Source organism: Coniophora puteana (genome assembly GCF_000271625.1).
Source record: "Coniophora puteana RWD-64-598 SS2 unplaced genomic scaffold CONPUscaffold_10, whole genome shotgun sequence".
Lineage (NCBI taxonomy): Eukaryota > Fungi > Basidiomycota > Agaricomycetes > Boletales > Coniophoraceae > Coniophora > Coniophora puteana.
In genome coordinates this window covers 603,542-626,439 of record NW_006913062.1, presented here as the reverse complement: position 1 = coordinate 626,439, position 22,898 = coordinate 603,542, and the positions used below count along the sequence as shown (strand labels likewise).

General features: G+C 53.4%; 9 protein-coding genes across 9 annotated transcripts; 2 read left to right on the top strand and 7 right to left on the bottom strand.

Annotated features, from left to right (window-relative positions):
* Positions 1-72: 72 nt before the first annotated feature.
* On the top strand, positions 73-1,779 carry CONPUDRAFT_167328 (uncharacterized protein; the record flags this gene model as incomplete). Its single annotated transcript, XM_007773164.1, has 1 exon — positions 73-1,779. One exon carries the CDS (start codon positions 73-75, stop codon positions 1,777-1,779), a length of 1,707 nt encoding a protein of 568 aa, XP_007771354.1.
* A 744-nt stretch (positions 1,780-2,523) lies between these two features.
* Positions 2,524-4,347, bottom strand: CONPUDRAFT_83756 (FMN-linked oxidoreductase). Its single transcript, XM_007773163.1, has 5 exons — positions 4,160-4,347; positions 4,042-4,105; positions 3,299-3,884; positions 2,900-3,238; positions 2,524-2,842 (listed from the first exon to the last, which is right to left on the bottom strand). Exons 1-5 carry the CDS (start codon positions 4,322-4,324, stop codon positions 2,755-2,757), a joined length of 1,242 nt encoding a protein of 413 aa, XP_007771353.1. The 5' UTR covers positions 4,325-4,347; the 3' UTR covers positions 2,524-2,754.
* Positions 4,348-5,820: 1,473 nt separating this feature from the next.
* CONPUDRAFT_91769 (uncharacterized protein) lies at positions 5,821-6,777 on the bottom strand (the record flags this gene model as incomplete). The annotated part of the gene is made up of 6 exons (XM_007773162.1): positions 5,821-5,883; positions 5,944-6,001; positions 6,054-6,174; positions 6,338-6,455; positions 6,497-6,605; positions 6,668-6,777. 6 exons carry the CDS (start codon positions 6,775-6,777, stop codon positions 5,821-5,823), a joined length of 579 nt encoding a protein of 192 aa, XP_007771352.1.
* A 3,291-nt stretch (positions 6,778-10,068) lies between these two features.
* CONPUDRAFT_156284 (uncharacterized protein) lies at positions 10,069-10,586 on the bottom strand (the record flags this gene model as incomplete). Its single annotated transcript, XM_007773161.1, has 4 exons — positions 10,069-10,205; positions 10,260-10,359; positions 10,421-10,487; positions 10,531-10,586. The coding sequence occupies 4 exons, from the start codon at positions 10,584-10,586 to the stop codon at positions 10,069-10,071; spliced, it is 360 nt and encodes a 119-aa protein (XP_007771351.1).
* Positions 10,587-11,195: 609 nt separating this feature from the next.
* Positions 11,196-13,951, top strand: CONPUDRAFT_138628 (uncharacterized protein). The gene is made up of 5 exons (XM_007773160.1): positions 11,196-11,540; positions 11,717-12,011; positions 12,065-12,141; positions 12,202-12,388; positions 12,498-13,951. The coding sequence occupies exons 2-5, from the start codon at positions 11,768-11,770 to the stop codon at positions 13,034-13,036; spliced, it is 1,047 nt and encodes a 348-aa protein (XP_007771350.1). The 5' UTR covers positions 11,196-11,540; positions 11,717-11,767; the 3' UTR covers positions 13,037-13,951.
* Positions 13,952-14,069: 118 nt separating this feature from the next.
* CONPUDRAFT_167326 (uncharacterized protein) lies at positions 14,070-16,403 on the bottom strand (the record flags this gene model as incomplete). The annotated part of the gene is made up of 11 exons (XM_007773159.1): positions 14,070-14,304; positions 14,356-14,792; positions 14,849-14,860; positions 14,914-14,952; positions 15,002-15,262; positions 15,320-15,526; positions 15,582-15,698; positions 15,756-15,793; positions 15,846-15,994; positions 16,054-16,212; positions 16,274-16,403. 11 exons carry the CDS (start codon positions 16,401-16,403, stop codon positions 14,165-14,167), a joined length of 1,689 nt encoding a protein of 562 aa, XP_007771349.1. The 3' UTR covers positions 14,070-14,164.
* Positions 16,404-16,852: 449 nt separating this feature from the next.
* CONPUDRAFT_138627 (uncharacterized protein) lies at positions 16,853-19,112 on the bottom strand. The gene is made up of 11 exons (XM_007773158.1): positions 19,016-19,112; positions 18,796-18,960; positions 18,582-18,730; positions 18,485-18,522; positions 18,316-18,432; positions 18,053-18,259; positions 17,733-17,993; positions 17,645-17,683; positions 17,581-17,592; positions 17,086-17,525; positions 16,853-17,035 (listed from the first exon to the last, which is right to left on the bottom strand). The coding sequence occupies exons 2-11, from the start codon at positions 18,899-18,901 to the stop codon at positions 16,893-16,895; spliced, it is 1,512 nt and encodes a 503-aa protein (XP_007771348.1). The 5' UTR covers positions 18,902-18,960; positions 19,016-19,112; the 3' UTR covers positions 16,853-16,892.
* A 430-nt stretch (positions 19,113-19,542) lies between these two features.
* Positions 19,543-20,928, bottom strand: CONPUDRAFT_108092 (mitochondrial glyco protein). Its single transcript, XM_007773157.1, has 4 exons — positions 20,687-20,928; positions 20,240-20,417; positions 19,787-20,186; positions 19,543-19,735 (listed from the first exon to the last, which is right to left on the bottom strand). The coding sequence occupies exons 1-4, from the start codon at positions 20,841-20,843 to the stop codon at positions 19,688-19,690; spliced, it is 783 nt and encodes a 260-aa protein (XP_007771347.1). The 5' UTR covers positions 20,844-20,928; the 3' UTR covers positions 19,543-19,687.
* Positions 20,929-21,237: 309 nt separating this feature from the next.
* CONPUDRAFT_145577 (ankyrin) lies at positions 21,238-22,788 on the bottom strand. The gene is made up of 5 exons (XM_007773156.1): positions 22,741-22,788; positions 22,572-22,682; positions 22,441-22,520; positions 21,799-22,384; positions 21,238-21,731 (listed from the first exon to the last, which is right to left on the bottom strand). The coding sequence occupies exons 1-5, from the start codon at positions 22,754-22,756 to the stop codon at positions 21,289-21,291; spliced, it is 1,236 nt and encodes a 411-aa protein (XP_007771346.1). The 5' UTR covers positions 22,757-22,788; the 3' UTR covers positions 21,238-21,288.
* Between the last annotated feature and the right edge of the window lie 110 nt (positions 22,789-22,898).

The window sequence follows — 22,898 nt, the reverse complement described above, 5'->3', positions numbered from 1 at the left end:
GCCAAGGTCGACGTTCCTCTCCACTGTTAACACACTACCTGCACTCTGTCCTTCTGCTGAACGCTTCACTCCATGCAACACACCAACTACTCTGGTACTTTGAAGACTACTAGCATGACCGTCGAACCTAAACTCTCCACTATGCTCTCTGACCTCTCCTTACACTCCACCCAACAAGACGACTTCCATCCACCTAGGTCTCCTAGCAGGCTAGACTTCTGTGGCTCCGACGAGGAGGCGGGCGTGTTCATCGGCGACGACGACTCAGATGGCGAGCCGCGCGTCAAGATCCCAAAGTCGCACTGGTTCCGCGCCTTCGATGAAAGCGACCAGGAAGATCCACATTTCCAGATCAGCACCATGAAGGCCGCCTCGCAGAGCTCTGACACCTTTATCCTACCTGCTTCGCCTTTCGAGGAAGACGCCAGCTCCGAGGGGTCCGAGTACAGCTCCGACGAGGAGATACCCACGTGCATAGACATCTCGCCGTCTTTTCCTACCGTTAAATTCGCTGCATGTACTCCCGAACCAAGCGAGGCCTCTGTTTCTGTAATCGAGGAGGAGGAGGACGTGCCAGCGCCTCCTGCCCCAGCACTTATGACGAGCGCGGAGCGTGCAGTCCACAGGCTCAACTACCCGCATCACGGATACTCGAGGAGCGCTCTTCTGCATCAAAAGTGGCTTTGGCACTCTCGGCGAGAAGAATGGATCGCATGGGAAAACCGCGACCGGGATAGTAAAACTGGCGTTCGCTCCCCCAGCCCAGAACACAGCATTGAAGGCGCATACAGCGGCATCACTGAACACTACGACGCCCGCGATGAGCCTCTGCCCCGCCCCGCGTGCCCGCCGTCCGGGTGGGAACGCGAGCTCGAGGATGTGCCGCCCGGACACGTCGGGCAGGACACCGACGCGCCCATCTACCCGCGGATCGGCGACCTGTCGGCGCTGCGCGATCCGTACTGCGTCAACGTGGACCGGTGCTTCCACCACTTCCCGCTCTGGATGATCCACAAGACGCTTTACGTGTTCGACATGCACCAGCGGTTCATCGAGTGCATTGAGCGCCGCGTTACTGCGCGTTCTTTCTCTGGCTCTTCTGCCGCGCCCCGGGTCCGAGGATCGGTCCGTCGGAAGAGGGCGCCTACGCCTCCTCCTTCTTTAGCTCTGTCTGTTGTAACTCCGAGTGAGATCTCGACTTCTGCGACTGCATCTGGGTCTGCATCTACGTCAGCGCCTGTTGTTGCTTCTTCATCTTCCGACCCCAGCTTGACCCCGGCGTTGCCTTCGCCCTGGGAGGAGGGTCGCACGCCAGCAGACGGCAGCGACGAATCGTTCAGCAGCCGAATGGGAATACTCCCTCGCCCCGACCTTTGCCCCTCTGGGTCGCTCTCTGACAAGCTGCGCTCTCATCGCCCATGGGAGCTCTCATGGTACGCCCGGTGGGAGCTCCTCATCGGGCTCGTCCAGCATGACTCTGCCATTCTCAACGGCGGCATGCGGTTATCCACGTCGTCGTCCAGCCCATGTAGTCTGCTCGCCTCGGAATCCCCTGGAATCAGCCCTACAAGCTCCACGGAAACGATCGAGGCACCAGCCGAGGTTGGCGTCCCACTGCGCCGTTTTTCGTCTGCTAGAAGCGACGAGCCTTGGGTGCTTCAGGACTCATCTGACGACGACGAGGACGACTACGGGACGATAGTGGCTAACCCGACGTTCGAGCGGGCGTTTGATGAGTATATGCACGCTGGTTTCACTCCTGATACTGAATACCAATGAAGGGAGTCGAGTGTCTTTCGTTTTTTATTCACCCGCTATATACTCTATCGTTCTGTAGCCTGATAATGATATCGTTGTGTTAATCTAGTACTCATAACGTCGAGGTCGCCTATTGAGTGGTTAACCTGTGGACATCCGAAGCCACCAGCCCGAGAATTGAGCGCTAGGCAAGTAGTGCATGCGGTGACAGCGTACATGGATATGAGCCGGAGCGTTGACACGCACCTTGGTACGTGTATCATAAAAGACCGGGCCTGGCCATCGGAAGCAGAGGACCCAGGTGACTCGACCATTTTACCTCTGTCGACTCCATTGTCAGCAAAACGTCGCTTTGGAATAGCGCGGAGAGGGTCATTCTCGTATCTTAATGCCTCAAAGAACCATTGAGCTATCTCGCGCACCAGGAGGTAACAGTGGCCACACTCTGGCCTTGGGAAAGCGTCTGAAGATATAAGGGTTAGTATCACAATACAGTCCACCCTACGTCACGGCAGGTAAGATTGCGCACCAGATGCCGCCGTGTCTCTTGTATTCGAAGCCATCAACTTCACCTCTGCATCGCTGTCTGCAACATGATCCGGTGACTTGCTGCCAGTTTGGTGGCTTGGCGTATGTTGCTCGGTGGTTTCTTGGGAACCAGAAGGTCTGTCTCACAATTAAATCAAAATATTTTGGTTATCTCACGCGCGCCATCAAAGCTAGTGGGGTTGGCGAGTTTGAATGCTTTGGTTACATATGACCTTGTCCCATTCTAACGCGTAATTCAGTCGGACCTCGGTATCTACTTCCGAAAGCTTTTTTGTTGTAGGTAGAACATCTAGTGACCATATGTTTACATTTACCAGACGCAACTCAAGCTATATCGTCGCTCTCAAGCCCTTTCAGTCACACGCCGTCGGGACAGTCGTTCTGTGTCGCCGCGCGTCGCTATCAATCGGACCCATTTTCACTGGGATTGAGCAACAGCAGGGTACTTCACGACCTAGGAACGCCACCTCTGCCAATGAATCCCCATTCGATCTGGTTGGCAATCTTGATGTTGACGCCCAGTTCTTCCGCCCAGCTAAGAAGATGGTCACGATAAGCATTCGAGCAACACACAGAAAGAAGCGTTACTCACGTCCAAACTGCCGCCGGATTCTTCTGGAACGTCCTGCCCGCAAGAATGACGTCCGCCATACCCTTGTCCAGGATGCTCTGCGCGCTCGTGCCGCTCGTGATCATACCGACCGCGCCGACGACGAGCTTGTCGCCGTGCGCCTTTTTGACCGCCTCCGCGAAGGGCGCCTGGTAACCCTCGCCCGCCTTTGCGCGGCCCTCGCTGTTGTTGCCGCCACTCGAGACGTCGAGGAAGTCGACACCGTGCTCGGCGAGGAGGCCCGCGAGGCGTACGGTGTCTTCCGAGCGCCACTGGGGAGCATCGGGTAGCGTTTCTTCGAGCCATTCGGTGGCGGAGATACTAAATAATATCCATCCATCAGTACTGTTCTGGCACGAACAAAACTAGCACAAGGCTCACCGAAGTAGCAGCGGCATGTCCTCGGGAATCACGCTTCGGAGCGCATCGACGACCTCGAGCGTCAACCGCGTCCGGTTCTCGAAGCTGCCCCCGTACTCGTCCGTGCGCTTATTGCTGTACGGGCTCAAAAACGAAAACAGCAAATACCCATGCGCATTATGAATCTCGATGGCATCCACACCCGCCCGCAGCGCGCGCTTCGCACTCGCCACAAACGCGCTCTTCACCTCCTGAATCTGCGCGCGCGTCATCGCCTTGGGCACCGGCGAGTGCCTGTCGAACTGCGTGTCCGACGGCCCGAACACGCGCTCGGGCCACCCGCCCACCATCTCGACCGCGTAGTCCGCCGCGACGCCGGGCTTGCCGCGCAGCCACGGCGCGTTCGTGGACGCCTTGCGCCCCGCGTGCGCGAGCTGGATGGCGATCTTCTGGCCCTGCGCGTGCGCGAACTCGACGATCTTGCGCAGCGGCTCGATCTGGCTGTCTTTCCAGAGGCCCGAGTCTTCGGGCGTGATTCGACCCTCGGGCAGGACGGCCGTGGCTTCGATAATGGTGAGCGCCGGGCCGCGGGTGAATATTCCGCCGACTGGGTACGGGTCGGCAGTCGGGACGAAAAGAGGGTAACGGGAAAGATAGGGATAGCGGCGGAGGTGGCAAATATGGACCCGGGCGCCGAAAGAGGTGCGATGACGAGCGAGAGCGTCAGAGCGGCGGTAGATGCGCTGAGCGCTGGGGATACGCACGGTGAGCAAAGTGCCAGGCTGTCAAGTGCCCGTCGTCTGCGGAGTATTGGCACATGGGAGCGACCTGTTGGTTGACGGTTAGAGCATCTTCACGGACAATAGGGGCATCACCGCATACAAAGATACGGTTGTGGAACGTCACTCCTCTGATCTTGATGGGCTGGAAGAGCTTAGGCACTGGAGCATCATTGGGCTGAGGACCAATTGCCGTCCCGGAAGGAGGCTCTTGAGCGGGGGTGAAGTACGATGTATTCCATGCGGGCTTGTTGATGACCACTTCCATGGCGCCACGACGTCAAGTGACGGGATGAAGACGAGCAACTTAGGTAGGGAAGAATACGGGGCAAAGAAGATGGAATTGCTCATATATATACAAATTCGGAGTATGTAAGAGGCTGATGGGCAACGTACCGGTACCATGCGACGCAGTGATTAGTAGCCTAATACCAAGCCTAAGATGAGTAAGAAAGTAGGATGAGTAAGACGAAAGTTCGGGAAAACTTGAGTGGACCCACCCTTGAGCCAAAATATTTCCCCTCCCCATGACGCCATCGGCTTCATTGACCTTCCATCCCATGCGAGAGAAGCCGCGGTCCTGCAGCCGGATGCCGGTGGTGGTTATAAATAAGAAAGAACTCCGCGAAGGAGCAAGGGAAGCAAAAAATTGCGATTGAAATCAGCGCAAGAGTAGTCTGAATCGAGTTTCACGACGCCCGAAGGCGACCGCGAGCCACGAAGTGAACTCAAGGACGACGGCCAATCCTCGTTGCGAATGCTATGCGTCTTCTCGTACGCCGGGAGCGCTCTCCTGAGGCGCTCGTGCTGACCCCTGCATGGAGATGTACCATGCGGCCGATATGGCCTGCACTATTCATGCTGACTAGGTCGTAGTCCGCTCGAAGGAAGAAGCCTTTGCTTTCGTAGAAGTGGTGGCCGGCGTTGCAGCCTGGAGCCGTGCACATGTGCTCTGCGCGGCGTGGTAGCGCGCGCTGATCATAGTCGTGTGGCAGCGAAGAGGCCGCGCCAGACTGTACTCTAGGAAGCGGAGGAGCTTCACCCAGTGTGACTAGTAGACCCTAGATAGAGCCACCTAGCTAGATCTCGCGATGGAGTTCTATACTCTCCGGAGGGAACCGAAGATTACTCTAAGTTGCCTTAGAGGAGCGCCGCCTTGTCAGGCGGGTGGGGGTGGGGCCAGCGTCCGAACAGAATGGCCAGGCGGCATCCTGGGCGCTCTGTTGCAGAGCACGAGGCGCGATAAAGAGCATGGCAAACGTGGAGGAGATGCGCGTCGCCCGATCCCCGCGATGCGTTTCAGAGCGACGTCGTGCTGTCCTCGGCCTGGCCAAAGCCAGGCTTCTTGGGGCATATGCACGACGCGCTGGTTTTCTGGTACACCGCGCAGCCATTACAGCTGGGCCCAGCGAGAGCCGATGGATGGGGATTAAAACGCTCAGACCTTAGCCCGCTCGAGAGAAAGGACACCCGAGGGCATCCTGTGTGTGTCGAGCATCGTGGCCTTTGCGCTGATTGAAGAAAAACGCAACTCCCGCATCCGCCCTTTCACTCATCAAAACTTTTCCGGCTCCGACTCATTCTCCGCCGGCGCTTAGCGTCTGGCACCAGCCGCGCTTCCTTTGTTCATCTCAGGCTAGTTATGACGAAGGCTTTCGCCATAACTCAGTATTATCAACTTCCTCTTCGGCTTATCCATGTGCATCCTGTGCTATCCATGTATACAATGAAGGCCTGAAGCCTCTCCCTGCTCTTGAGAGTCCATCATGCCGGAATCTCCAACCCTGCCTTAACTGCAGCACGCTCGTGAACACGATCAATCCATTTCTGTGAGTCACCCGTACTAAGTGGCCTCGTCCTGCATACATGCAAGAAGTCTGTGCTTACCTTGAAGTTCGCGAACTCGTCGACGGACTCGATACCAATGAACTTGTGTGCTAGGATCCTGTTCAGACGTCGGCTTTCCCCTCTGCACATTCCCTCGGGTGCACACTTACCAGGGGAAGACGTTGGCATCGGCGATAGAGTTCTGGCCACGATCGGGGTCAGCAAGGTAGTCGCGATCCGTCAGGCGTAGTTCTATCACGCTGTACAGACGCATCGTCTCATCACCGTAGCCTGTTCGGTTTGCCTTAGCGCACAAAGACGGTCAGGCGAGTGAATGACGCTGCACGTACGGTTCTTGGCAAGTGGGATGTCCTACTTGGCAGATCTATGGAAGAACGGGGCTACGTGCCTTGGTCAGCCACAATGTTCGCCTCCGACGTCCAGCGGCGCTTACCCTGGCCGGGCATAGGGCCGACGCCGCCATGGGCAAAGAAGATCCACTGCGGCGCCTCGCTGTAGTCCTTCAGCCGATTTACGGGGTTGAAGGAAAGCTTGTTCTCGGTGTCGTAGTGCTGTGCGAGATAGAGCAGAATAGCAGCCAACTCGAAACGACAAAGTCTACACGCGGGTGGTCGACGAGCGCGGGGATCTTCCCGTTCGGGTTGATCCTGATGAACCAGTCCTCTTTCTGCTCGTTCTTGGACATATCGATCTTGCGAACTCTGTCTCATTGGTGAGTACGATTTACTTTCAGATGGTGCATGTTCGATGCAGGGACACGTACTCATAGTCGACTTTGCTTCCGTCTACGGCCTCGAGCTCTTCAAGGTACATGGAAACCTTCTTGCCGTTGGGCGTGGGGCTGGTGTAGAAGGTGAAGATCTTGATCGACATGCTGCTCTTAGGATAGTCAGAGGTATCTGCAAGCTGAATGACAGGTTTCCATCATTCTCATGTGTCGAAGGCGTTGTGATAGCTGGGAACACAAGTCACGTTTTGAGGACATCCCTTGCTCATGTTTTCCAATAGCGACGCTTAATGAGGTAAGACACCAAGCAAGGGGCATGTATAAATCCGGGGATTGTTACCGAATGATTCACCAACTCGATTCGTTGATGCCCTAGCTGGCTCAGCGTGCTGTGTAATCTGGATGTAGGCCAACTCCTTGGGTGATGAAAGCTTTAACTACCACGCCTACAAGCTTTGAGGGTCATGAAATGAAGGGCTGAACATCAACACCAAAGCACAGCAGCCATGCTAGGAAAACAGATAGTAAAGAGCAATGCGTAGAGAAGATGAACGTGGTTGTGATCACAGACGACTCGAAACAACGGTCGGATGCAGACAGGTAAAGGCGCTGCACCGCATTTGGCGCTTATGCGGAGCCCCACCTGGAAGCGAATTCTTTCCCACACTCCTCCACCATGGCGCTTATCCGAGCCCTTTCCTTGTGTTTGCAGCTTTATCGATGTCTCGCTGATAAAGCTAACGATGTAAATTAGCAAGCACCTCTGGGGCGCGGAGAGCGAGCGGTCTTCAGCTTCGCGGGAGAAGCATAAACCTACCGGCACGCCTCATGTGTGTGCTCTGACTTCACATGTCCTAGCTTCTCATCTTCGTTTCGATAAGATTATTCCAAGACCGAAGGACACCTTTTCCAACCAATTCCACTTCCATATCGCACGCTTGCGTCATCTTCTTAACTGCATGCTACGCCATGCGTGAAAAGAAGCCCGAGACTCGTTCGGAAACCATTTATCTTTCCATAATGTAAGAAATGGACTGATGTAGCTGCGGTTTACACTGCCAAATGGTTCGAAACAAGCCGCGGTCTCTTGCAATAATCTGAGCTGGACACGGAACCGGATATAGATCATCATCCGGTGCTTTGTCCATCGCATACCCGGAATTACTTATTCATCATGTAAGGAGGTCGTTTTATCAGTCCGCAGAAGTGCAGAGATTCACAGCCAGCACATCATCGCAGAGATGATTTACCGGTCAAGGTATTCTTGGGCTCAAAGTGCAAGCGCACTGTGATCAGTCAGACGGCAGCTTTTTATGGTGTCATCGCGTTAAACCCTCATGCAGCGCATTCACAATAACATATGGGAACCGACATGGCTTAGTGTTGGCATAGAGTCAGATTATCGTAACGAGCGAGGGAAATAGAGAAAGCAAATGCCGGCTAACAGACTACTCCCCAGCATTCCATACCTCCGCAGCTTTGTGGTTCGGCCGAGATCTCCGGGACTCCAGGGTATCGTGGATTCCTGACACAGCTCATAAAAAAAAACTAAAAAGAGCACTTGCAGCGTGCCCACTGCCCCCTTAAGTCTGTCCGAGTCTTGGGAAACATAATGTGTTTATATTTTCCTCTCGTGATGAGGAAGGTCTCCTCGACTCCTAAACGCATGGGCAGTCGATGGGGAGTACCGTTCGTATGCGGCGTTTTGCACTACCCCCGACAATCTAAAGGCACTACGAAAAAAGAGACCAAGTCGTGTGCCACTGGTGCGCCTGGGCCATGACCGCTTAGGACGAGATATACATGGCCTGGTCAAATGCGCACATTTAGTCTACAGCTCAGGTCGACCTGTGTCGACTCCACGCCGTGGCACTGTCGGGACAAAGATAGGCACCTTTATACAAGGCTGGTGTACACATTCGCATTCGCGACACCGAGTTCACCATGGAACCAAGACAATGGCGAGGTGAGAGAGATGATTTACGGGCCCACCCGAAGGACAAAAACGCGGTGAACCCCTGGTTCAAGCTGTATCTCTCGGATGAGCCCGGGCCCAGACGTATATGGACATAGTATGTGAATGGCCTTATTTGAGGTAAATAGAAGATCGCTCACGGTCAGTAAATATATGTAGCTTCGATCAGCGCTTGGGAGCTTGGAACGTTTTTGTACGAACCCAATGTCGTGGCAAGAGAAAGCAGGAGGAAGCGACATGTAGGGGGTGACGAGCCTCGGACATCTGCTATTCCTGCTTTAGAACAATGCATGCTCAGCGTGGCGTTATAGGTGCATGTATAACTACTATTGCAGGATTTTGTACACCGAGGGGGAGGAGAGCATGTGTGACTTTCAACTTCTCGACATGCGCAAAGTTTACTTCGTTGTTTGATCTATTTCCGGGACGCATTCGCCCGGGAGGAAATTGTTTGCCAATTCAGCGGAGTTTCGCTGAGGTGAACCGGATTTCAACTGCACTGTAGTTCGTCCAGCGCTGTGCTGACTGTACGGCCCAACGAAGACCTCTAGACGGCAACTTAAAATCAACATTTGTCGGGCGCTGATGCGGCAGTTCCTCTAATCGATACCGCACACCTTTATAGAGTCGCATGACCGGCCTCCGTGCGATATTCGTGTATCGCGTACATACTTGTCCGCCACCTTCGCAACATTCCGTCTGCACTTCCTCAACCCCATAAGGACGAACTTTATCAGCGTTGGTCTTGGGCAGCACTACGGGTCTACTTGCAGAGGATACGAAGCCGAAGTCCCATCTTCAGGCGATCGATGCAGAAAACGATTTGTCTGCTAACCTTATAATCACTGTTCATTGGACGTTTACATGCCTTCGCAAAGCAGTCAAGAATGCGCAACAAGATGCACGCTCTTCGCCACCGTCGCCTCAGATGTTTCATGTATTGCTGACGAAATTGTACCTGAAATCATAAAGTCCCCGTGCCCTGACCACCCCCACTGATGGTGTGCACTGACCTGCGATACGAGCACTGTTCACACAAAAAGTTCCACCAGTACCAACGACAGTATTAACGCACGCACCAGACTGCAAACCAGGTGGCACTGTGGCTCATCAGAAGCCTTTTGGACAACTGCCTTTTGGGCGCCTTCTCTGGATCTCCCTCCCGCCATCCGGGAAGAAGGGCACGGCAGATCATCGCCGATGTTAGATAAGTCGACAGTCGAAATAGCGTCGCGATCGGTGAACAGTGAAAATAGCACACAACTGTGCGATCGATCACCTTAAGGAAGCTCAGGGACCGGGTTTTACCAGTCCTTCTCCTAACGTTGCCTTCTCAAGAAGCGAAGGTACATAAGTAGCACGAGCTTGAGTATCTTGAATGAACGAGGGAGTACACGCCAAGCCAATCGGGAGAGGAAAAAGCCTCAGGATGGTGCCTCGGCCATCAGGCCTCCCATCGTGCTCAGTCTGTGCCTTTGCGTCCGAGGACACTAGATACCTTTCGGGGGACAAAGCGTGCGCAACGGCCGAGCCACGTTGGGGGAATCGTTGATACTGCGGATGCGGAAAGAGGAAGGGCAGAACCGGCGGTTCCAGCGCCTATGAAGACTCGCAGAAATACTCACAAGCTAGACCATTTGCGCGCACGCTCACAATCCGGCGTATAATCAGGTGGAAGGAGGGTGTACCGGAACTCGTGATTGACGGGGATCTCTGGCGAGACGTTTCGCCCGGATGATAAGACACCGGCGGCCTACGCGGAGACGTCAGACGTTGTCAGAGATGCGAGTTGCACTGGCCGACGCCGGCGACACCGAGCCATGATATAACAGACCAAGAGTGTCGAGAATATACCGCGCGACCGACAGGTTCCGGAAGGCACTGATAACATTAGTAGAAAAGCTAACGTTACCTCGACACGCACGTCTGGGAGCCAGACCACGGGGCTACATAGCGTCCGATGTACGTTAACCCTGTCATGGCGTGTCAGGTGCTTAAGCTTGTGGGTAAAATGCTGTAGAATCAGCACGCGTGTTGATCATCAACCGTTAGGCGCTCGCTCGATCGTAGGGGCGGTGGATTGTCTAGAGCCCGATAGCCAGCGCTCTCCTGTCAAATCGAGTGGGCAATAGAATGGCAAGCTGTGACAAGGGAAGCCGATGGGAAGAAAACATCGTTGGTCCGAGAATACAGGGAGCGAATAGTAAGCCGTGACGCTGATACGCAAAGCGCCACTGCCATAAATATCAGCCGGTCGGTTTGTAGAACGGAGGAGGCCTCTCGGCACTTACCTATGAGTAGAAAGCAGGGTGGTTATTTGCTGAAGCAGCCTTTAAGCATAGGGTGTCAAGCGAGAGTAGCCGTTGGTCGAGTAGCTGAAGCGCTTGACTCTGCGAGCTAGTCGTCGCGTAGTGTTGAGCAAGGAGAGATAGGAAGGAGCTAGAAGCCGGAGACGCGGACATCAAAGTTGAGGCGGAGAAAGGTTAACGAAGGAGGTGGCGAGCATGTGGGTCTGAAAGCAGGGCAAAGCCGAATATGTATAATTATACCTCGAAGGAAAAGCACCGCGCTTTGTCTGCTATCATCGTCCGCGTCGTTGTTGAGCGCAGCATGCGGCAGGCCAAGTGAGCGCGCAAGCAACGCAGTCGAGTCGAAATCTAGAACCGATACGCGACTCAACTCGGGGGGTTCAGTTCGAACTTCGCACGTGTGGCTGGGCTCGCGACCGACTCTCTGCCACAACACCACCTGTACGACAGCCCTCCTCCTCCTCTGCATCCCCTGCAGCCTCCAGACAACCTCCCTCGCAACGTTTACGACGCCAGGAGCCTCACGAACACAATACACTGCGAATTGGAACGAATTCGGTCCGTCATTTCGGGAGCACACTAGTTCTGAGCGGCGACGGTCGGAAAACGAGCGTTTTGGAGCGGAGTGAGTACTCGAATCCAAACCTTCTCCTGCGTCGCCCCCGACCCTACACATACGTTTTCTTGTGTTACAATCAATATTCTTCCATCGCTTTCTGCGCTCGCTGTGATATCAGAGAGTTGGGCTGAAACTATGATGGCCTTTTTTTCTTCCGCGCGTCTGCTGACACATTCACCCAGACACGTCTCCCGTCAACGACGACCACGAACAAGAACGACAACATCACTACCATGACCAGCGAGCAACCAAAGCCAAACGTCCCTCCCGTCCAGGAGCACCCGTACCCCGGCATGCCGCCGTATCCTCCCTATGGCACCGCATATCCCCCGCCTGGATACCCCGTGTACTACCCACCTCCACCTGATCCCAATCATGCAGATTCTAACAACGGCGCGCCCCCTAGTCATCCATATATGTTTCCCTTCCCGGCTGGCCCAGGCATGATTTACCCGTATCCCCCGCCCCCAGGTCAAGGTTGCTCGACGCCCTTCTTCTCCTCTCACGTTGCTGACACGAGGACTACACAGGTTTCCCGCCGTTCGCCCAGCCTCCGCCCAATGGCGCTAACGGGGTCAAGCCGAAGCGGAAGCAAGTAAAGATGGCCGTGAGCACTATTTTCATCCGTTGCTTCGCGAGCTACAAAATCTTCTGACGTGGTATTCAGTGCACGAACTGTGCGTCCGCATGCAAACGTTGCGACGAAGGCCGCCCCTGCGAACGATGCATCAAGTATGGCATGGCCGATAGCTGCATCGACGGCATCCGTAAGGAGCGCCAGAAGGGCATCAAGCGTGGTCCATATAAGCGAAAGAATAAGAATGCGAGCCCCGAGGACACGAGCCATATGTCCAGTAAGTTCTCTTGTCCTCAACTGTTCCACACCATTCTGCCCGCCCATTGCTTCTCAGTATCCACTCGCGACTAACCACTTGTTCTTCCTGCCCTGTTCTCTGTCGTCAGATCCTGACTGGCAAGCCAATGGTTCCTCTGCCAGCCCTACTACCCCCGCTGGTGCTCCGATGCACCCTATGTCCCATTTCCCACCTCCTCCAGAGGGGTTCTATCCTTACTTCTACCCTCCGCCTGGAATGATGCCTCCCGGCCACGATGGCCAGCCCGCTCCCGGCCCCCCTCCTGATGGTAGTCCCGCGAATGGACAGCCGCCCGGCCCGGCGGCGCAGATGGTCCCGTACTACCCTATGGCGCCCGGCTACTACCCCTACGGCCCGCCTGGCTATCCGCCCGTCCCCGGAGCGCCTCCGCCGGGCAGTGCACCTCCGGTGCAGACGATGGACCCGAGCGAGGCCACCAATGGGCACGCGCAGGGAGAAGGGAACGGGAATGGGAATGGGAACGGGAAGAAGAGGGGCAGGCCATCGAACGCCAAAGAGGATAAGAGCAAGAAGACGAAGACGACTGACACTACTAGTAACACCGACCAGGGAGAAGATGCCTCCTCCACCAGGAGCGACGGGACGTCCGTTGAGACCGACGCCTAGCGCGCCGTCTCTGGCTCTCTGAACGTCCGCACGAGCTCCTCTGGCCCTTGTCCGTGGTCGCGTTCTAGTTTACCACCAGTCACCAGCTATGAAGTGATCAACAACACTCACTCTGTCCTTGCCTTTCGTTCGCTTTCGCACGCACGCTACGCCGTCGTCATGTCCCCTACGCAGACGCGCTAATGCATCACTCAATTATCAAATCCTCAATATCAAATATCAAATGCCGCTTTGCGTGCTCTCTATCCGAACCACTGTTGTCGTATTTTGCCTCCGACGCACTTACCCAAATGCGAGTCTTCCAACGTTTTTTGACCTCCAACTCGGGTTCCAACGGGGATGGGGCGGCATCTCGCGTCGAGCCGAGTTCCACACCGGACCCGAAGCGTGATCGCCGCCAACGTGAACGAAATAACAGCGGGGGCGGGCGAGACGCTAGGACGGAACCGTGTTGTTGGTCAAAAAGCCGTTGGAGGCAAAATCGCCCCGCGCTTTAACTGTTTACGTATATTGCTACTATTGCTACTAACACCTATCACAAAGTTTTTTTTCTATATCTTCGGAATATCTCTCACTCTATTGTCGTTGCTTCGTCGTCGTCGTTCTCGTCGTTAACGTTCTGTTGTTATCTCTTCTATGGCTTTTCCCATCTATCGCTGCGGCCCGCCCTTGCCTTCCATTGCGCCCGCTTTCGTACACGTTTCGGGCTCCTTGGGGGGCTTGCAAGAGGGTCGGTATTTATGTTATCCTCTTCGCTCGTGTATTCTACTATCCCACCTTCCCCTCCCCATCTGTGCATTCTCGAGCTCGAGTCGTCCGTGATACTTGCTGTCGGTTGCCATTCGTGGTCTCCGCTGTATATGTTGTACTGTATGCGCGATCTGTTATATAGATGCGTCAATTGAAAATGGCCCCTGTTTCTGTGATTCGAGAGCATCATGAGCAGTTGAGTTTTAGAAGATGGAGTACGAGCATTAATTAGGCAGGACATGACAACAGGTTAGAATGCCACATCATGGTAACGCGAAGGGTAGCAAGACTATATAAAGCATGGTAGCAGTTCTTCGGATGCTGGCGGCCGGAAGTTAATATAGCATAGCAGAAACGAGAAAGTCAAAATATCAGAGTTCAAAGATCATGCTCGGCGTCCTTTGCGCCAGACCTAAGAGCGCTAATGGGCAAGGGCGGATCCCCGCCCTTGTAGTTCACCTGTTTGCGCCAGTCCGGATTATGTGGCAGCTTCTCGAGCTGCTCGTCAGATATGCCCGCTGCATATGCCGTGAGTGGCCGCCTTCAAAAGTTGCGTAAAAGCCACTCACAGATGCTCAGGTACGTCTGTATCCGCTTATCGTCGCCAAAGTACAGCTCCAACCACGGATACTGCGCCTCCCCTCCTCGTTGGTCGAACTCCTCGAACATCTCGCGGACCATCTCGTCGCACTCGCCCTTGTCGAGCCCCATGACGAGCTCGATGTCGCGCTTCACGTCCACGAGACGGAAGACGCCCGTGCGGACGGCGCGGAAGCGGCCCGCGGGGTGTTTGGCGCTCGCGATCTCGCGGACCTCGGTGATCAGGAGATGTGTGCGCCCGCGGTTGTGGTCGCGCTGCAGGTTGAGCGCGTGCACGCGGGCGTGGAGCATCTCGTCTGGGAAGATCATGTTGCGCCAGTTGGTCCAGTCTGTCAATAGCTGGCTGCCTGCTGTGTCGCCCAGTGCTTTCAGAAGGTCGGCGCGCATGAGCGATGCGGCCTGGTCCCTAGTAGTAGCAAGTGCCATGAGAATTGAGACGCAAAGTAGAGATAAACGACGAACTTGCAGAATTCCCTATATTCGGTTCGTTTGAGCTATTGGAACCAAATCGACGGAGTATGACTCACTTATGCAGACGCCAATTTTCCTTCTGACATTCTCTCGAGCTGTTTCACTGTGTTAAATGGTGTCTTCGACGACAATGGCATGGCGTACCAGTAGAATGTATGCTTGCACTTTACGCACTGGAAGAGTTTCACCGCTAGTTCTGCCTTGTTGCAATGCCGGCATACGCGCGACCTCCGCTGCTGAGCGTTGTAAGAAAGCCCGCGGCGCGTCAATACCTCCATGCCGCCTGTTGCAATTAGGATAGGATCAGTCTCGGGATCTGTGTCCGAAGTCCCGAAGAGGTCTCGTAGCTCGGAGACTGGGAAGCGGCTGTGATTCTTTTTGAGCCACTTGGCAACGAAGGCCTCGCTATGTTGGACACAACGTTAGAAACACATATTGAATCAACGCATCGATGAAACGAACAGTTTTTCAGCCTCGGCCTCACTTTCGGCGCCACGACGGCGAAGCACACGTGAAAGGTAGACGCGGCATTTGATGGCATACAGCTGGTCCGGTGCTTTGTTCTTTGGCTTGTCGAACGCAACTAACGTCCTACGCAGGACACGCTCGGCCTCCTCATCGTCTTCACGAGTACGAGCAAGAGCGGTGCCGAACTCAGCATACATGTTGCTACACGGGCCTATCAGCTGTGGTATTCCAATGAAAGTAGATACATGGTACGCACGGATTGTGAGTGAGCATATCATCCGACTTTGTCTTAGGGCCAATACGCTCGGTCTGGATGTCGATGATCTTGTGGAAATACTTAACAGCCTCTTTTGGACGATCCACGAGTGCGCTCCTTATAAGATAGAGCGCATATAAGAAGATGACATGGAAGAGGGAAGGGAGGGTTTACATCAAATGCTTGGTTAGCTTGAACTGGCTGTTTATGACCTTTATGAGAAGTGAGTGCGCATTCCTGAGTGACGCTGTCGAAAGCACTCACCAACATATGCCGTGCTGTCTCCGCCATCGCCCCTCTCTGGTGGGGTAGGATGTGCCCGAGCGCCCGTAATTGATCCTCCGGTGCTTCCTCGGCTGCTCGCGCAAACCATTGGAGAGCCCACACACATTGCGGGAGAATATCGTACGGTACTACACAACGCACACAAACGGTCACTTGGAACAGAGAATCTAGACACCATGTGACTCACCAGTATCGTGCTGACAGAAGTAAGCAAACTGAAACAGTAGCTTGAGCTGGGCTTGGTACACGAGTCCGGGGTGCATATCTCCGAGAGGGGTACCATCTGGTCTAATGCCCGGAACGTTCTTGGTGTCGATGAGATCGGGATTCATGATCCATTTTGCAGCTAAAGATCCAAATATAATGCGTGAACTGGCGTTGGCTTCGGCCAAAGGAAGGGTGTGTACCGGTGATAGCGTCCTCGCGAACGAGGAGTAGACTAGGAAGCTGGAATCCAGCAGGGATAGGGATAGCATCCAGATACGGCTTTGGTTCTAGAATGAGTTCCGGAGAAAGCGTGAAAGACCCCTTGGCCATTGTGGCGGAAACGAGAGGGCAAGGACAAAGCGGCCTAAGCAGGGAGGGGAGGGGAGGAAGGTCAAAAGACGGACGCGTCGCGAACGTCAAGCAATTTACAGCGTTCACTATAGCCACCGAGGACGACACTTTAGGTAATTTTGCGACGCGTCGCGTCGCCTCATGCCCTCATGTCGTATTACGGACTTAATTGACCTGCTGACAACGTGCTAGTGTTGCAGATAGACAAATATTTCGCGTATGAATGCGCTCAAGATGTGTATTCAATCCGTGGCACGGGCGGCTGTGAGACTACATCGTCATGGGCAGCGTACAACTTGAAGCAGCGCTTTCAAGTTGCATTCAAGCAGGCTCCGGCGTCACAGTTAATCTGAGAGGCGAACACGGCGCATCCGTTACTACAAGCCATCCAGATCATACCAGGGAACGGGATGCGAAAACTAAAATGACCCGGACTTACTCGCTTCCCCCCCTCCCCCCCCAAACTCCTTAACATTCAATGTCGTTCTCCGCATCTGTCGCACGCCAGTTGAGAACGCTGAGTGGTTGTGGCACAACGCCTGTGTAGTTTGCATGTTTACGCCAGTCTGGATCGTATGGAATCTCCCTTAGCTCAGTAATGGTTATGACCGCTACATCATATAGTGTTAGTAAACACTCGTGATCATAGACTGTTACGCACATATGGTCAATGTTGATGGGATTCTGTTGTCAGCCGAAAAGTACATCTCGAACCAGGGGTAAGAATACTTCGCCGGTCCCCTACCGTGGTCATATTCCTTTAGCATCTCGTCCATCATCTGCTCAATTTCTTCTCCACTAGGCCCAGTAAGGGGTCTGTCTCGCTTCACATCTGCCAGACAAAAAACACCCATCTTGACAGCTTCGAAGCGCCGTGCCGGGTGCTTACTGCTCGCAACTCGGCGAACCTCAGTCATGATAATATGACTACGCCCGCGGCTTGGATCTCGACGAAGTTTCAAAGCGTTGACTCGGGCGGATTTCATTTCTCCAGGGAACTCCATGTTGCGCCACGTAATCCAGTCCGACATTAATTGGCTATTCTCTATATCACCGGAAGCCTTTAGCTGGTCGGCAAGCATGAGAGTTTGGGTATGTTCTCTGTGATAGAATCAAAATATACTGCTTATCAAACCAAAGAAGAACGTCGACGTACGCGCAAAATTGCCTGAGTAAAACTTGTTCAAATTGCACCTAACAAAAGGTCATGATCGACTCACTTGTGTAGAGGCCAATGCCCCCTTTGACATGCTTTAGAACTGTTCAAATAAGCCGGATGACTCTTCAGGTGATAATAAAATGACAAACCAGTAAAATGTGTATCTGCATTTGGAACACTGAAAAAGCTTTACTGCCGGATCTCCTTTGGAACACTGCTGGCATCTTCGCGTCGTTCGCTGGAGAGACTTGAACGACAGTCCACGGCGTTTCAATGCTTCAACTCCGCCAATAGCCAGCAGAATTGGATCTGTACTGGAATCCGTATCAGAGGTGCCAAACAGGTCTCTCAGCTCGGAAGCTGAAAACTGAAAGCGGTTTTTCTTGAGCCACTTGGCGACATGCGCCTCGCTATAATAAACAGGCTTAGACGTCGAGTTAAACAGGTGTAAGTAGAAGACAATACAAACAGATATTGTGACTCTGCATCGCCCCCAACTCCGCGACGACGGAGAACACGTGCAAGATATACACGGCATGTGATAGCGTAGAGTGTGCGTGGCGCTTGGTCCCCTGGCTTCTCAAAGGCGGCCAAGGTTTTCCGCAGTACGCACTCAGCCTCTTCATCGTTCTCGAGCGTGCGAGCGAGGGCCACGCCGTGTTCTGCATATGTATCCCTGTTTCTCATAATAATTAACATAGAACAGATACAAAAGCTTCAAGAAATGCTCACGGATCATGAGATAACATGTCGAAGTTAGTCGTATCTTTGCGCCCATATCGTAGATGGAAATCGAACATTCTCTGAAAGTGCACTAGTGACTCTTTTGGTCGATCCACTGGAGCACCCCTTAAGCCACAGTAAGCATGCTGAAGCCGTGGATATTGAAGAAACAAGTTACAATAAGTGCTTGATCAATTTATCTTCACAGTTCACAATCTGAATGAGCATACGGGATTGATATCAAGGATCCCGCGACGGCACATCACATCACTCACCAGACCATAACGGGCTAGCCCAAGCAAAGCGCCTGTTTGTTTGGGAAGTAGATTTTTGCAGCCCCTGAGTTGTCCCTCCGACGCCTCCTCAGCTGCCTGAGATAGCCATCGCAGGGCCCACATACACTGCGGCAGGATGTCGAGCGGGACTGAGGGGTATATGGAGGGAGCTGATGAGAAACATAAACAGCAAGACATCGTATGGGTAACCCACCAGTGTCGGGACGACAGTAGCCAGCAAATCGGAATAGATTGTTAAAACGATTCTGGTATGCAAGTCCCAGATGCAATCTCCCGAGAAGGGTGCCGTCTTGTTCCATGCCTTGTACATTCTTGTTTCTGAAGTCGAGGAAATCATCAGACTCTACGCATTTACTCGCTGAAGTTTCGTAGCTAAATCGTTAGTGACGACTTTCGAGTATAGATGAGCGTACCACTGAGAGCATCTTGGCGGACGAGAACTATATCGGGAAGTTTGAAGTTATCTGGGAGGTTCTCGCCACCAAATCTTACATAGGGAGTTGGTTCTGGGATCTCTTCGCAGAAAAGAGCGGGTCTATCCTCTGACATTTGACGTTGTTGCTTGTCAGAGGGTCTGAGTAAAGCACACAGCTTGTGGTATATGGGAGCGATGTGCGAGGGGGCGGATTCTGGGAGCAACCTATAATAAGCACCGGAGTTTAAGCTTAAGATGAGGTGGCGTGCACATGATACGCCAAGTTTAGTGCACAGTTAACCTTGCTAGCTATAGGATTATCCAAGGTGATTGTGATAGGAAGATGGCGCGCAAGATAACCCGTCATGCATTCACGGTCTGTCATGGCCCAATAATCTAGCTATCCCTCATTCTGACTTAGAGTAACGAAGGACAAGCGACAAGCGGGAGCACTTATGCGCGCTGGTGGTAGCTAGCGCAATACCACAGCCAAGGCTGCTAGGTCGATGTTCTACAAAGAGGATTGTGGATCATTAATGTCATTATACCGAGTGAGGGGGGTGTATGTCAATAAACAAAGCATATGTGTATAGTCTACGTATTGATAAAAGCAAAACATGGTGAATCAAAGCAAGCGAGCATCAGGACAACGTCAGAGGCATGTATGCGCTTAGGCCTCAATAAATTTCTTGACATTATCCAGCCACTGGACGTACTCCTACATAAACGTGTGAGCACGAACGTCATTCATCGGAAACACTCGACGAACCTTTTGCTCCTTGAACTCGGCATACTCAGGAATAAACGAGGCCATGGTCTCATCAACGCCGCGCGCCGCGAGCCACTTCTCGACCTCCTCCTGCACACCAGCGTCGAGCGTGTCGAAGCTGGGGCCAATGTACAGGCCACGGCGACGCCAGTCAGCCTCGGCGGTGAGATCCGTACCGAGCTTGCCGTCGGGGTAGAAAGAGATGTTGTCAATCAGGAAGGTGCCCTGCTGGCAGACGGTATCGATGTTGAGCGAGCCTTGAGCATTCTTCTTCGTCACCGCGAGCGAGGCACGGATGGGGAAGGCAACGGCGGGCGTGGGGGCGTCGCCCATCTCCTCGTCCATCTCTTCGGGGGTCTCGGCTTGCTGGATGTCGGCAATGGAGAACATGAGACGGAGACTGATAAACGGGTTAATTCGTTGCATATGGAGACAATAACAGGGATAACGCACGTCTCGCCGTCATGCTGACGCGTCAGGGTAACCTCATCATTGCCCGCGACATCCTCAACAGACCAGCCGCTCTCAGTCTTGAACTTCGTGAGGAACTCTGGAGTGTCCTCTGCCTCGGCGATCGCGCCGCGCTCGAACTTGAGTTCATCAGCGAGCTTTTGAGCAAGGAGGGTGTCCGCTGCAGGATCAAGGGCATACGTGTCAGGGGCTTGATGGTGAAACCGAAGAGAAGATGAAGCGAGAATCAAGGACACGAGAAAAAATGTCTTGTCAGACGTCTGAACAGGTCGGCAGTGCCCAGCGGCAACCCGCTGGCTAAGCATGCCATGCATTTTAGTTCAATTGGTCATTGTGTAGGCTTCTTGCGATTGGATGCATGCAGCACGTTGAAACCAAAACAGAAAGAAAGGTGGCACAAGGTAAGGGTTAAACGAACTGAGCACGTACAGCCACGACGAGCCGAGCTTGCGAAACCCCTCATAGCGAGGCTGCTGACGCCGAGGCTGCGAGGGAACGCAGCACGGAAGGGGGCAGCGCGCGCAGGGCGAGCAACAGCGGAGAGGCGAGCAAGGGGAAGGCGGTTGAGAGCACGAATGGCAGACATAGTGAAGATGAAGTGGTTGAGTAGAAGGCAAATGAGAGGAAAGGACGAAAGAAAAGAGGCTCAAGAGGCGAGGAGTGGAAAGGGGGTGGACTTATGTACGCGTCCAGACGCAAATTTTAAGCGAGAGCAAAGGGCCGCGTCTGACAGCCATATTTGTTTGGCGAAAACAAACAGACAATCGAGGAAAGCCCCTGAACTCTTCACTACACAAATGGAGTCGTTCCGTCTAAACCAGCAGGAACATCCCCGGGCAAGTTCGATATAAGCCCGGTAAAACATATGATATTACAATGATGTTAATTTACGACGATTAACAAGAGCCTTCGCAGAAGGCTAGTAAAGAAAAGCAGCCATTGAAGTAATGGCACACATAGAAAGCGAAACCCCAATGTAAAAAAAAACAACCGCTGGAGGCAAGCTGGAGGACCCATGAAGCACCCGACATCTAGAAAGGCTGCTCCGCAAGAACCTCAGAAATCTTGATAACTAATTCGTCTTTGCTTTTTAGCTGAGCCGCGAAGTACGCCTTGAGTCCCATAGGTCCCTTGGCGCGGATGACTTTGACGATTTCGTCATAGCCGCGTGGATTATCGGATCGGTGGATATAGCAGTTCAAGTCCCTTTTCTTATTGTAGACAAGGAGGGGTCCCTGTCCAAGATTGGACTGGACCTTAATTACCATGCTCTTCTCCGATGCGCCTCGTGTGCTGGCGAATGGCACATCAAATTTGGCCCCAGCATCCCTGGCGGTGCCCATAGCACGTCGGACGATGTCGGAGGTTGACATTGTAAATGCGTGGCCTCCATCCATATACGTAGGCTTCAAGGTGACCGTATTTTCCCCAGAGAACGACTGGCATTCGACTTTGTGAGTCTGCCAGTGAGAGACTATGGACGACATCGATTATATTAGACCCTCGAATCATGGACAAGTGTCAAGAGGCCAACAGCTCACCTTGACAATCCGTAGAGCAATACAAGACGGTCTGACAACGTGAGCACCTTTTCATATCGTCGGCCCGCTTGTGGCAGCTAGCACATTTACGATCATCCAGGGGAGCTTGCTCTCCCACTAGCTCACGCTTCGCCTTCCTCACAGCAGCCGTCATTTTTGCGCCACTATTGACGTAGAGTTTGTCAGGGGTGTCGCCATTAGCATCCGGAAGAGTCATATCTGCGCCGTTTTTGATCAGAATCGACATGATCCGGGTGTTCTCACCCTGAAGCGGGAAGAATATAGCAGTTTCTCCGTAGCGGTTGCGATGGTTTGGGTTAGCGCCTCCCTGAAGCAGAGCCATCGCGAGACCAGGTAGCTCGTTTGGAGGCGTGCATGCATGAAACAGCGCGGTCAGCCCGCAGATATCAGGCACATCCGGGGGTGCGCCGCATTCAAGCAGGTATCGTACTACTGCGAAATGCTGCAGACTCTCCTTTGGACCACTGATTACCCGTGAAGCACCCAGGACAGTTAATGCGAGGTAGCCAAGCCGTAAACCAGTTTCATGTCCGGTGAGGTCAGGAGCTGCGCCGCTCGTGACCAACTATATTCAACGAATATTCGCGTTTAGAATCGAAAGTGAGGGGATTGGTATCATACCTTCTTCACTTCATTAATTGATCCGAGGTAGCATGCAAGTACAAAATTCGAGAGAAGCTTGGCACTAAAATGCGCCGACACTAGGGAACAAATGATGCACGCCGGCAACTTGGAAAAGGTTTGACACTCACCATCTTGATACATGATCCTCAAAATATCGCCTCCATTGTCAGAATTAATGAACTCCAGTGTCTGATCAAGAAGTGCCTTCATGTTAGCTGGGATGCTGAAGCCTCCGCTCCCTAAGCGTTGCCTCTTCATGAATTTGGGATTTGAAGGCGCATATACTTGGGACCTTACCTGGCGTCCTACTCATCTTGAGACTGTAACTTGAGAGCTTTAGTTAAAGAGTTCTGGTAATCTCTGCTGATACAAGGGCGGGCGTCTGGGTGATAAGAGTGACTGAGAGGGTAGAAGCAAAGCTGCGCGCAACACGCGCGGGTGGGCAGGTGAGCGTT

Excerpts from the sequence above, each read along its gene's own strand:
- CONPUDRAFT_108092 (XM_007773157.1), bottom strand. The coding sequence starts at position 20,843 with ATGTCTGCCATTCGTGCTCTCAACCGCCTTCCCCTTGCTCGCCTCTCC. Across the intron at positions 20,187-20,239 it reads CGTCAGCATGACGGCGAGAC|TCTCCGTCTCATGTTCTCCA; the intron begins GTGCGTTATCCC and ends CCCGTTTATCAG. Across the intron at positions 19,736-19,786 it reads CCGAGTTCAAGGAGCAAAAG|GAGTACGTCCAGTGGCTGGA; the intron begins GTTCGTCGAGTG and ends ACGTTTATGTAG.
- CONPUDRAFT_138627 (XM_007773158.1), bottom strand. The coding sequence starts at position 18,901 with ATGGAACAAGACGGCACCCTTCTCGGGAGATTGCATCTGGGACTTGCA. Across the intron at positions 18,523-18,581 it reads GGCTAGCCCGTTATGGTCTG|ATTGTGAACTGTGAAGATAA; the intron begins GTGAGTGATGTG and ends ATGCTCATTCAG. Across the intron at positions 18,433-18,484 it reads AAATTGATCAAGCACTTATT|GGGTGCTCCAGTGGATCGAC; the intron begins GTAACTTGTTTC and ends CTGTGGCTTAAG.
- CONPUDRAFT_83756 (XM_007773163.1), bottom strand. The coding sequence starts at position 4,324 with ATGGAAGTGGTCATCAACAAGCCCGCATGGAATACATCGTACTTCACC. Across the intron at positions 3,885-4,041 it reads AGCCTGGCACTTTGCTCACC|TCGGCGGAATATTCACCCGC; the intron begins GTGCGTATCCCC and ends ACCCGTACCCAG. Across the intron at positions 3,239-3,298 it reads GACATGCCGCTGCTACTTCG|TATCTCCGCCACCGAATGGC; the intron begins GTGAGCCTTGTG and ends GATATTATTTAG.
- CONPUDRAFT_145577 (XM_007773156.1), bottom strand. Across the intron at positions 22,521-22,571 it reads GAGGATCATGTATCAAGATG|TGTCGGCGCATTTTAGTGCC; the intron begins GTGAGTGTCAAA and ends TTTGTTCCCTAG. Across the intron at positions 22,385-22,440 it reads CAATTAATGAAGTGAAGAAG|TTGGTCACGAGCGGCGCAGC; the intron begins GTATGATACCAA and ends CGTTGAATATAG.
- CONPUDRAFT_138628 (XM_007773160.1), top strand. The coding sequence starts at position 11,768 with ATGACCAGCGAGCAACCAAAGCCAAACGTCCCTCCCGTCCAGGAGCAC. Across the intron at positions 12,012-12,064 it reads TCCCCCGCCCCCAGGTCAAG|GTTTCCCGCCGTTCGCCCAG; the intron begins GTTGCTCGACGC and ends AGGACTACACAG. Across the intron at positions 12,142-12,201 it reads GGAAGCAAGTAAAGATGGCC|TGCACGAACTGTGCGTCCGC; the intron begins GTGAGCACTATT and ends CGTGGTATTCAG.